Source organism: Ambystoma mexicanum, chromosome 1p (genome assembly GCF_040938575.1).
Source record: "Ambystoma mexicanum isolate Mex_15411 chromosome 1p, UKY_AmexF1_1, whole genome shotgun sequence".
Lineage (NCBI taxonomy): Eukaryota > Metazoa > Chordata > Amphibia > Caudata > Ambystomatidae > Ambystoma > Ambystoma mexicanum.
In genome coordinates this window covers 733369757-733382468 of record NC_090921.1, presented here as the reverse complement: position 1 = coordinate 733382468, position 12712 = coordinate 733369757, and the positions used below count along the sequence as shown (strand labels likewise).

Sequence of the window (12712 nt, the reverse complement as noted above, 5' to 3'; positions counted from 1 at the left end):
ATCAGCAAGGATGGGCTTTTTCTCCTCTTCTAGTGGCTCAGTTTCGGCATCCTTTTGTTTATTGCCTCTACAGGTCTCAACCTGTTCCGCCTTTTTCCTGGCCCCGGGACTTCTGTCCCTTTTCTCCGTTGGTTGGCTAAGTTTTATTTTTGAGTTCACAGAAGGACCTCTTCTTTGGGAACCTCTTTGGTCAGGTTGATTTGGTTCCTTTGATACTGTGTTATTCGAAGTGTATTCCGTTAGGTCAAAGCCTAACATTTGAAAACTCTATGTGGCTTTTACAAACATCAACTTTACCACGGGAGAAGGTATGTGGAGGTATACACAGTCCATTCTCCCTCGGAATCCAAATTCCATGATTTTTATATCATTCTACAAACCTGACGGAGGTCAGGAATGCAGTTGCTTAGTATCATCACATTTTTCCTGTTTAGGACTGTTTCTCCTTGACTTCCTCCAATTTGCTCCAGTTTGAAGTTTCTGAGACTCTGATTTTTTCCCGGTATGTGAGGTGGCGCTCGTTCACCAACCTCAGCTCTTTCGTTCGTTTCCGATGATACTCTTCATATGGTCAATGTTCCTTCATGGGTGACAGTTTCACGCTTGTGTCCCCAGTTTTTCTGTTCGTTACAAGATCTGTTTTTTTAAAGTTTTGCCGATTTGGTTTAGTTCGGGGACTACTGTGTTTTCAACCTATTTCTTGTTTTCCCCTTCCCAGTCTTTGCTATTGTTTTGGTTTGTATTTTCCGAGGATTAGAGCCATTTGGGCAGCGTTCTTTTGTCTCCACTAGTTGTTCACATTTTTGTGCTGATGTCATAAAGATTGTAGTGTTGTTGGTGTTCGCCAAATGTAGTCTATCTTCTGTCTTACTACTTGTTGGTATTGAGTTGCTTTTCACGTTTTCTTGGTTAAACATGATTCCGATTCTTCGATCGTATATTGTGACAGATCCAACGGATCTGCTGATGCCATCGATACATCCGCGGTTTTTATACATGGGTTGTAGTTATCCTGAACGGAGTCAAGTGGTGTTGTACTATCTTCTTTGGATCGCGGTCTCGATCTTAAACTTCTTGGTGCTGGAATCAGAAGTTGTTTAGTTAGCGTGCAGGGAGGCGTGTCTTTCTGGGCAGCAGAAGAGCACTGCTCGCTGTGATTACGGCGAAGGGTGTCTACGTGGGCACCCCGGCCAGGAGTTCATGGCAGTGGAAGGGGGCGACTCATCCCTGGGCAGTAGGTGCAGCATTAATGGTGTACAGGTGGATGGGATTGTGTCAAAGTTAGCAGCCCAGCCGGAAAAGGAGGAAGAAAACGTATGCAGCGTGGCCACAAACAAACGAGTAAGATGTTTCTAGAACTATGCTCCGTCACAGACTTACCAGGGAGGTAGTTGAAAATTATGAATTGGGTTCCGAGAAGCGGGTACGTTTTAGTGGCAGATACTTCAGGCTTGCTGCCACTCGAGAAAACGCCCCTAGCTTCTGCGTCCCATGAAGCGAATCACAAAGCCTACTTGCTGTGATACAGTGTTACGTATGATGCACCGCAAAAATAATTTGCATGGCAAATAGGACTGGGTCAAAGTCAGTCATGTGATATGCACAGCTGTCTCTGGAGGGTCAGTTGGGCTAGCCTGGGCCAGAGTCATCCATGTGCTCGGCACAGCTGTCTATGTCTGCGGCAGTGGGCTTGGTTGGGTTGGCATGGGGTAGAGCCGTCCATGTGCCTGGCATGGCTGTTTGTGGAGAGTCGGCTTGGCTGGGGCAGAGTCGGTCACGTGTCAGGTGCACCTGTCTGGAGGGTAGGTTTGCTGGGCTGGTCTAGGGCAGAGTCATTCATGTGTCTGGCAGAGCTGTCTCTGGAGAGTCGGCTCTGTTGGGGCAGAGCCGCCCATGTGCCTGGCACATCTGTCTGTGGGTTGTGGGGGAGGCTAGTTGGGCTGGCATGTGGCAGAGCCGGTCATATGTCAGGCACCGCGGTCTGCAGGGTAGGCTGGTTGGCAGAGTCATTTATGTGTCTGGCACAGCTGTCCCTGGGGAGTCGGCTTGGCTGGGGCAGAGTTGGTCACATGTCTGGCACAGCGTTCTCTGCGGGGTAGGTTGGGCTTGCCTGGGTCAGTATCAGGCTTGCTTGTCGTTGAGGGGGTAGTTTGGATGGACGATGCAAATACACGTGCAAGGTGTGGCTTCAGAGTGTTACATGCTCAGACAGTGTGCCCAGATAATGCCACTTCACCAGGGCACTACTTTTCCCATCTGAGGCTTCTGCGAAATACACTCACGCCCTTTGGGAGTTGTAGTCCTTGGTAAATTCCATGCCACAAATGTAGTATTTAGGACAAGCACCAGCAATCTCCAACGTGGTAATAAAATTGGGATGCACATTCGACTCAGATCTATCCCTCACCCAACACACTGCTACCGGATCTAAAACCTGGTTTTCCACCTACGAATTCTCAGACCCAACTTCCCTTACCTCACCTATCCCCACCGCTTCTTGGCCATCAACTCCATCATCCTGTCCTGTCTAGATTATGCAAACAGCCTCTACCTAGGCGATCCAGCATCTCAACTAAGGAAACTCCAAAGAATCCGAAACGCAGCAGCACGCTTGCTCATTAACCTACCCGCCAGAAAACACATCAGTCCCACACTAAATGTCCTCGACTGGCTCCCGTCCGGTCGACCTGCTCCTTTTAAAGCCATGTGCATCACTCCCAGAGCCGTCCACAACACCGGACCGGATTTCATTCGAGACGAAGTCATGCCCTACCAGCCCTCAAGGAATCTCAGATCCCGCACAGCATTTTACCGAGTGGTCCCAACTCACAACTCCTCGAGGCTGGGCGGATCCTTCTTCTCCGTCCAAGGGCAAATCATCTGGAACTCCGTACCCCTACACATTAGCAACACTGAAAACCATCTGAAATTCAGAAAGGCCCTAAAATTCTGGCTCTTCCCATAATACCCCCCCAGAATCCTTCCCCCCCTCAAATCCACTCCGCCGAAGCCAGTCAGGCCAGCCAATCAGGACAGGACACCCTTACACCAATTACAACACAAAGGCCAGCAGCATTCGCAGCGGCTCACCTGACATACTATCCCCCCATACACTACAACATCCACTACCTAACAAATACTCCAAGGAAGCCAGCTGCCTTACCTGTGGTACACTGCTTCAAACCCACCCACCCCACACCCCATACCCCTGTACTTGAGAATGCCAATCACCTGGAACTCCACAACCCTACACGCTCGCAACACTGAACACCATCTGAAACTCAGAAAGGCCCTAAAAATCCTGCCTGTTCCCAATCCCCCGCTGAACCATCGTTCGTCGAAACCACACTACCGAACCCACCATCCCCTTACACCAAGTACAACACAAGTGGTCGGCAGCTTTCGCCGCGGCCCACCTGGCACACCATCACCCCATGCTCAACAACACTCTTACCCGACAAATACACCAGTGAAGCCTGCAGCCTTCGCTGTGACACACCGCAAGAAACTCACCTGCGCTCACTTCACAACAGACCCTAGCACAAGAGAGACCAAATATAATGAGACAAACAGACCAGGGAAGCTAGCAGCCCTCTCTGAGGCACACCGCAACAAACTGACCCACGTCCACCACCTACTCAGACCCTCACACTAGAGAGACCATGAACAATGAGACCACGCCAGCAACTGTGGACAAAGAACGCTCCAGCCGAATCCACCCCAAAGACAATGGTATGTATAACCTCGAAGACTATGGTACGTATACCTTACACCACACCTGTGGCCACAGGCGCGGCCAACCATCCATGCACCGTAGAATGCAGCTATGGCTATGCTTTCCAGTCTAGCAGCACATATAGCCATCCACACTGTAACACCTGATTTACCTCAACACCTCTGCCACTAGCATAGAGCGACTACCAACAAAAGAAATTCGGTATAGCTGGCCACACATCAACTCTCCCAACAATAGCACCCTATCGCAAACCACTAACAGCACCCTAAAGCAAACCACCAACAGCACCCACCCACGTGCCTGACCTCTTTTGGGCTGCTTAGATGAGATGAGCCTAGCCAGCCACCCAAGTCCTAGAGCGGCAAAATGCACACAAGCATCTCCTAATCTAAACTTTAAAAAAATGTCCAGCACATGGACTACGGTCACTGAGGGAGTTCCGACCCCAAAGCACACTGAGGCCATACAAATGGGTGAAGAGCGCTATGTAAATAACTAAATACAATACAATACAATTTGTAAAAGAAAATCACATGACTAGAAAAAGGCTGCCTTGGGTACATGGAGCCGTTTGCTCGACCATGAATCAGGCAGGTGATATGGAAATCTCACCTGCTTTGCTGGCGAATGACGGTGCCTTGAAATCAACGTCTCCAGCATCAAGGCCGTCTTCTGGGGGTATGTTCAAGTGTGCGCTCTCCTGCGGGGCGCCAACAGGCTCCCCTTCCACCTGTGTGAGCGAGGTTGGGATTGTGGTGGCACCAGGCACCTTGGAATCCTAGAACGAGAGAGAGGAGTACTTCCTTTACCAGATCCGATTGTACACCCTGCCACCATCCCAAAAAAAACATCAACAATTGAGACCTAGAAAAGGACTTGTACCCCTACCTATATTCCTTGTAAAAATCCCCTGTGTAGCTCCGAGCTTTTTAAAGATTTAAAATGATAGATGGACAAACAAAAGCTAATTTGAGGACTACTCGCTCTGTGACCCCTCTTACCTGAATCCAGTACCAGACCTTCTACCGAAACAGCACTCATGTCTCCAACTTCCTAGTCACGGCACACCACACTCACCAGTATCAAGTGAAAATCCCTTTTGCACTTGACTGACAAAAAAATAAATATATCGCTCTAGAAATACCATTTGGAGAACACACAGAGCGGTCTTTCTAAAGCGAACTGTCACACCCCTGGTGCGCATTAGTGCGCGCAGGGAATGACAGGCCGTCCAGTCCAGGTGGAAGACGAAAGCCATGGATGCAGCAGGTGTGTGTGTGTGTGTTAGTTAACGGAGTCCCAAGTTAAAGAGTGAGGGCATGGGTAGGTTGAAATGGGAGGGAGGATAGTAACATTTCAGAATATTGAAGGGTGCACCAAAATCAGCTGGAAAAAAAATCTCTTTGGTGTGCGGCCATCAATATTTGGAAATTGCACAGAGAACCCACTCACCTCTACTCCATTCTAATCGTACTAAACCTCTTCCCAGCCTCCGACAACGTGGATTCTATGTCAAGACCGGGGGCTCAGATTATGCTTTCTTTTCACTTTACTGTTGAACAGTAAAGTGAAGAGAAAGCATAATCCTTTGCCTCCGTGTCTTTAATAGAATTATGACTTTCTGGAACGAATGTGTTGAAAATCTGAATTCTATGTCAAGACGGAGGCTCGGATTATGCTTTCTCTTCACTTTACTGTTCAACAGTAAAGTGAAGAGAAAGCATAATCCTTCGCCTCTGTGTCTTTAATAGAATTATTACTTTCTGGAACAAATGTGTTGAAAATCTGAATTATTCCTCGGGTTTTAAGGACACTACAATTAGATGTGGGGGAGGGGGGACTCTTACCACTCTGATCACTCCTTCTCCATCTCCTGGAACTCAAACACCTTCTCCACAGTGCTTCCTGAGGGCGTCCGTCAAGGATCAATCCATGGCCCACTCCTCTTCATGCTCACCATCCCCTCCCTGGGAAAGCTGGGAAAGCTCTTTTGACTTTCACCACCACGCCTAGATCATCATCTCCTTTCCATCCTTGAACCCCGTCAGTTCCTCAAGCATCCCCAGCTGCCCCCCAGCCATCTGGCACTGGATGGAATTCTGCTGCCTGTTGCTGAACTTCCCTCAAATGGAAATCGTGTTCCTCCACACCACGAATGGGAATCCTACTCTCCTTTTGGGCGTACTGCACAAAAACACCCAGACTCGCTTGCAGTGGAAAAGGTCGCTTTAATGTGACAGGCCAAAGCTCACAAATAAACGCTAACCTGGCTCCCTGGACTTACAGACTAGCATAACTGTTTTTACCAACTTGCCAAACAAATTTAATAATTAAACACTTTCAATTCCCCCTACAATTAAATATTTAAATCAGTTCAACTTCCTCCCTACATATCCCCTGCTCCCTACCATCTCCTTACCATCTTCTCAAGCCTTCCTTCCCGCTTTCTCCCATCTTCTCCCCGGGGCCATGCCCCTCCATCTCCAATACCTCTACCCCCTCTTTGCACCTCTGGGGTAGCCCCTTTGTGCAAACAGCACCACCACCATCCATTCCCTTGCTATTCCCCCATTGTGCTTCCCTCCCCCCTCATCCAAAGGGTCCATGCCCCTGGCATCCAGTAACCTCATACCCTTCAACTCCCCTCTACACCAAACTCCTCCTTCCTATGACCTACAGCCAGGCTGACCTGTCACATCAGCAACGAAAACCTTATATTATAACTCCCCCAACTAATGCCCTGGCCTGTCACATGAAAACTACCAGCCCTTCCCAGGCCCTTTAACCTCACACCAAAAGCCCCCGAAAACCGGTGTAGAGGACAAATAAAAATTCCCAATAGAATCCTCCTCCCCCCTAAATGTACACCGTAATAAAAGGGGGTAGGCGGGCAGGGACAAACGGTCGCCGTCAATTGTCGCCTGCTCCCGAACCTTCCCTGCCCCCTTATGATATGATATGATATGGCATTTGTAACGCGCCTATACACAAGGGTTTCAAGTGTTTCAAGGCGCGACGAGGCAGGGAGGGGGGAACAGGGGAAGACAGACAACGATCCTACTAGGCCAGGTGTCATTCAGATCGCGCAAGTGCAGGGGTAGGGGGAAGGGAGAAAGTGCAAGGGGAGGGGAGGGGGGAAGTGCAGTACAAGGTAAGAAGAATAAAATAAATAGGGCCAGCTGGTGGCAAGTGCAAGGTAAGTGCAGACAAGTGCTGGGAACGGGGGCTGTAGGGATACAGAGACAGTCCCGCAGTGCAGGGGTTGCCAGGGAGGCAGTGCAAGTGGAGAGTGGCTGGGCCCAGGACCGAGGTCGGCGAGAGTGGCCCAGTTGCAGATTCGGTGCAGATTCAGCGAAGAATTAGCAGGGGAGAGGGAGAGAGAAAGCAGAAGCAAAGAGGAAGGTTTTGAGGTGCTTCCGGAACCGTTGATGGTTCTCCTCAAGTTTCAGGGAGGCAGGAAGGCTGTTCCAGAGGGAGGCCCCTGCCGCGGAGTGAGATCTACCCCCAGCTCGTTGCTTCGAGAAGCGGCTGACCCTGAGGGAGTTGCAGACGGATGAGCGAAGGGCTCGGGAAGGAAGATATTTAGGAAGAGAGAGTTGAAGGTATTTAGGCCCCAGGCCCCAAGAGGCCTTGTGGACAATGCAGAGGGTTTTGAACTTAATCCTCGCAGCCACTGGGAGCCAGTTCAGAGATTTCAGTCCTGGAGAGATACGGTCCCTGGGCTTGAGGCCAAGGACAAGTCTCGCAGTTCTGTTCTGGACGGCGTGCTATGCGCCGGCCAGCTCGCTGGCCCGTGCAAAGCCCAAAACAACCCCGGAGAAACGCTTCACGTTCCCCTGTACCCCCCCATCTCTTTTCCTCTGGGCATCCTGTGTCCTTCACCCATAGATTGCAGTATTGGGAGTCCTCTTCGAGAGCGACCTTATTCTCCAACAAAAATTCATTACAGCCACAGCCATGAATGGACATGTGATTCCCCTCAACATCAGAAAAATGCACCCCACCTCACCTACAACCCTGCTATTCCCCTAATTTCTACTCTTGTGCTCAGTAAACTCTACTACTGCTCCAGCCTTCTCCTTGGCCTCTCCGTCTACTCCCCCTGTACTCTTAAACTCCTGAACTTTGCCACTTGCACCCCCCTACCTTTACCTTGTCCTCCTCCACGTCTGCAAATCGCCACCATACTTGCTGGCTCTCAATGCAAAAATCGCTCTCTTTAAATTCCATCTCCTGGTCTTCAATTTCATTTATGGTCTCGGCCCCCTTACCTGCCTGACTTCTTCGTCCTATACTCCCCCTCTTCACCCTAGGCTCTTCCTCCCATCCTAACCTCTCTGTTCCCCGCCCACCGGCATCTCCTTCCAATCCATCTCCCTACTTGCTACCCTCCAGTGGAGCACCCTCCCCAGATATCAAAACAATCCCATCTACTAAGTGCTTTAAAATAAGACTGAAGCTCCACCTTTTCAACCTTAATGGGCTCCTCCCACCCCCAACTCACTCCAGCCCACCCCTTGCTTAGGGCCATTTCAAGAGGCGGTCAAAGCAGGCCACTGCCCGGGGCACAGTGTGGGAGGGGGAGGTGTAGAGGCCAACGTGAATCAGTCCCCAACATTTGGAAAGATGGGGAAGAACTAATGGTGTACGGTATGCAGGCAGGGGGCAGAAGACAGAAGCCTGCTGGGTCCTAAGTGAAAAGATCTTTTTAAACAGATCTTTCCTGTAAAAGACTGATTTAGAAAGACCGTTAGGTGACCGCATGGAGCGGTCTTTCCAAATCTAACTATCACGCCCCTGCCGCACACGAGAGCTCGCAGGGGCTGACAGGCAGTTCAGGACCCGGAAGCGCGGGACCAGGAGAACCGGCAAGTGTGTGGCTGTGTTGGTGTGTGAGTGGGGTTTGGGGGGCAGTGGGCTATGGCTCAGAGATGGGGATTTGGGCAGCAAAACCCCTATGTGTGGGGAGGAACAATGGGGGGTTCACGGGGGTGAAACACCCTGAAAAAAAAAGGAATACCGCATTTTAAAGGTCTCAAGAGAAGAAGACCTTTACAATGCTGGTTTTTTCGATGAAAAGAAAATCGGTCAATGTAAATCGGTCTTTTTCTCTTGAAATCTTTAAAATGAGGTCTTTCCACATAGAACTATGGAACTGCCTGCTGTGGCCTGCAGTGCTCACTCTCCTGCCTCACCCAAATGCAGGAGGCACAGCCACTGTTCTTCAGTCTCATCGATCATGCGGCAGGATGGCACGCTTGTCAGCCTAAATGGGCGGAGCTTTGTTGGGGCCCTGCTAACTTGAGCAAGGTGTGACTGATAGCCGCAGTAGGCAATGAAAGCAAAATAAATAAAACAAAGACAAAAGACAAAGGCAGAAAGAAAGGGGCGCGCGGAAGGGCTATGGGGTGGAGTGCAAGAAGAGGTGAGTGTGAGAAATAGGGGAAGGAAGATAAAACTCCTGAGGCTAGTGCCTGCAGAATGATGGCTATAGAATGAAAGTGGACAAGCATGCGAGATTGAGTTAAACGAGGGGGTGGCATTGAAAAAAAGGGGAAACGAAGAAAAAAAGAAGGGGTAAAATAGGAACAGAGAGTGTCACATAAGAAGGAAAGCAGGGGGAGAGGGGGATAGGAGCAAAGGAAAGTGAAAACAAAAGTAATGAAGGGTGAAATAAAGAATAAGAAATTGAGAGCGGGGTGATGAAGCTGGCAGGATGGAACCAGGAAAGATCAGGTAGTAGACAAAGAGGGAGAGATCTCAAGGGAAGGAAACATGTACAGCCAGGCGTGTACTGGCGGTTGGCGTGGGCAGATGAAAACAAGAGGAGAGCTGGGTTGAAAGATGAAATGAAACAACGAAACACTGGAAGAATAATCAGGGGAGAGATGAGGAGTTTGGAAATGCAAACAAGAAGATGGCAAGTGCCAGAGGAATCGGGAACATAATGGAGCTGAGAGGAAAACAGACTATGGGAAGCACGACAGGATAAAAGGTGGCACGTAAAAAACAGAGAGACAATGGTCGGATTGGGGTGACACGGAAACTGGGAGAGATAAAGGGGATGGTGACACAGATTCAGATCCCGGTGAGGGACAGATCTGGAGAGACAGGAGTGAGAGGAGAGTGGAGGAGGGGAGACAGACTGGGAGAGATAGGAGTGAGAGGAGAGTGGAGACAGGCTGGGAGAGATAGGAGTGAGATGAGAGTGGAGGGGAGGGCAGACAGACTGGGAGAGATAGGAGTGAGAGGAGAGTGGAGACAGGCTGGGAGAGATAGGAGTGAGAGGAGAGTGGAGACAGGCTGTGAGAGATAGGAGTGAGATGAGAGGGGAGGGGAGACAGACTGGGAGAGATAAAGATGATAATAGCACAGGTCGAGATCCCGGTGACGGACAGACCTGGAGAGATACGAGTGAGAGGAGAGTGGAGGAGAGAGCCTGGGAGAGATAGGATTGAGAGTGGAGGGGAGCCAGGCGGGGAGAGATAAAGATGATAATAGCACGGGTTGAGATCGTGGTGAGGGACAGACCTGGAGAGATAGGAGTGAGAGGAGAGTGGGGGAGAGACAGTATGGGGGAGATAGGAGTGAGAGGAGAGTGGAGGGGAGCCAGACTGGGTGAGATAAAGATAATAGTAGCACAGGCTGAGATCCCGGTGAGGGACAGACCTGGAGAGATAGGAGAGGAGAGTGAAGGAGAGACAGACTGGAAAGATAGGAGTGGGCGAGAGACAGCCTGGGAGAGATAGGAGTGGAGGGGAGACAGACTGGGAAAGATAAAGGTGGGAGTGGGACAGTGGCGAGGGTGAGAACACATGGGATAGAGCATAGAGAAAGGAGCACAGTGGAGAAGTGGACATGAGGCAGACTGGGAGACAGAGGCGAGGCAAGGACAGAAGTGGGGGGAGGTGTAAGGGAGACTGGGCAAGAAAGCATCACAGATAGAATTGAGAAAATGAGCGCCAGCGGTGAGAGGGAAATGGGGAGAGATAGTTGAGAGAGCTGGTCACACGTTGTGTGAGAGTGGTGTGTGATTGGTAGCTAAGTAGTAGCACTGTTACCTTTGTGCCCTTGTTCTCTACCAATGGAACCATGAGGGGAATGATATACTGCAGAGTTTTGTGGGTGGGCATGGGTGGGTCTGATGACTATGGTACTTGACTGAATGGGGTGCCACCCTGAATATTTGATCTTGCCACTCCCTGCCCTCAGGTCTGTCCACCCATGGCTGTGGAAGCTCCACTTGCTGGTATGTCTGAACCTGAGGCACGAGGGGCGCACTGGTCTTGGGCATTCAGCTGTGTAGTGCTCGTGTGGCAGAGAGGGTGCATTTTAGTTGCCATAGACCACATAGTGCCTAGAAACTGTATCCAAGCTTGCCACCTGACCCCACTCGTGTGTTCCAGTTGTGAATATGTACATTTCCGAATCGTGCCATGCTACATATCGTGGCAGTAAGCCTGTGCTAATGTTAGCTATGCCGGTTCCCCACGACTCTCCTCATCAAAGCAGGGTTCCACATTTCTGGGGGTTTAGAGCACTTTAGCTCCTGCTTCTAGCATAGGAGACCCTGGTTAGCTTGAAACCACAAGCTACCAGGAGCTACCAGGAGCAACGTCTGCTTCCCAAGGCCAACTGGTGCCTTACAAACATGCATATGTGACATTAACTTTGTTTGAGAATGTTAATAAAGATACATTTGGGCACATCTGATACACATTTAAGCATAACAGATTATACATAATGGGCAAAAAGTGAAAGATTATATATCATGTGGAGGTAGATGTGCATTGCGCTGGGTACTCACTCCCGATCCTCCAGCGGTAGCTCCTGCCCACTGGGTGATGCCTCACACCCAGGGGCTGGTTTTAGCTCCCGCTCAATGAATCATAATTGCGAGCCCTGCCAAAGGGTCACTAGTTTTCAAATATCCCCAACCTATTGTAAAGGCACACAACCAGCACAGCCGCTGTCTCCTGTATTGCTTCCTGTTGACATCGCTTCTGGTTGAAATGGCACCCAAACCTTCAATGAATACAAGCAACATTCAGATAAGCCCATAGCCATTGCTTGGAAACCAAACCTAATGCATCCACGAGTCCTAGTCAGGTGGCCAGAGGGCACCCATAGAACCAAAATATCCCTGTAGGGTCTGCCCGCTTTTTGCTGCTGCATGAAGCCAGAGGGCTCCCCAGAATGTTCTGTCCGCATGACAATGCATGCCAGCGCAAACGCTGGGGCATATGTATGGCAGAGCAGAAAGGAGATGGCGGAAATGCAAGTTGCGTCCCGCCCCTCCTGTGCGCTATACAAATGAATGAAAATAGGGCGTGACGTTACAAAAATGCATAAAAGCCTTATGCATGTTGATGTTATGCCCCAACGAACCTGAGTCCCAGTGTGTCTGTCCCACGGGACATCCAGATTCCAGAGCCGGCTTTTGGGATCTGAGGGGAATGGCTCATTCCACACTTGTGGGTAATCTGTAGGTGGCCCAGGCTGCAGTGCCGCTACTTCCGGCCTCATTCCCATCACAGAAACAGCCCCACGCCTTTGCTTGCTCCACCGCTGCCCTTTTCTAACACAGGAGAGGGCACCATTGCCACCTTGTTGCTCTGCTGCCTTCTAGTCATCACTATCCGAGGCCGAATGGGCCAGTAAAGGCCTCTGTACCCCACACGTCTATCCCTGCCCCTGGGTGCTGCAGCTGTGCCCCACTTTGCAGTGCTGTGCCTACCTGGAAACCCTCAAGGTTGGAGGAGGCGCTGCTCTGAAAACCTTCTCCCACGCCTTGAGACAGCTGGCCGTGGGAATCCGCGCCGCCGTAAGACTGCACCTGCCCAGCTAGGAAGACAAAAGCACTTTTAGATCTCGAAGTGGGAAGGAGAAAGAGGCAAAGGAAATGAAAGAGGCAACCTGGGGCAGAGACACATTAGGTACATAAAGATGCAGAAGGAGAGAGAGAGAGGGAGAGAG

General features: G+C 50.3%; 1 protein-coding gene across 5 annotated transcripts in view; it reads right to left on the bottom strand.

The window, feature by feature from the left end:
• The window catches only part of PBXIP1 (PBX homeobox interacting protein 1), a 220419-nt gene that overhangs the window by 46816 nt on the left and 160891 nt on the right, over positions 1-12712 (bottom strand). For all 5 annotated transcript variants that reach the window (XM_069650226.1, XM_069650231.1, XM_069650225.1 and 2 more), the window contains 2 exons: positions 12474-12580; positions 4349-4514 (listed from right to left, as the gene is read on the bottom strand). In XM_069650226.1, the coding sequence (XP_069506327.1) occupies positions 4349-4514; positions 12474-12580 (273 nt within the window). The remainder of the gene's footprint in view (positions 1-4348; positions 4515-12473; positions 12581-12712) is intronic.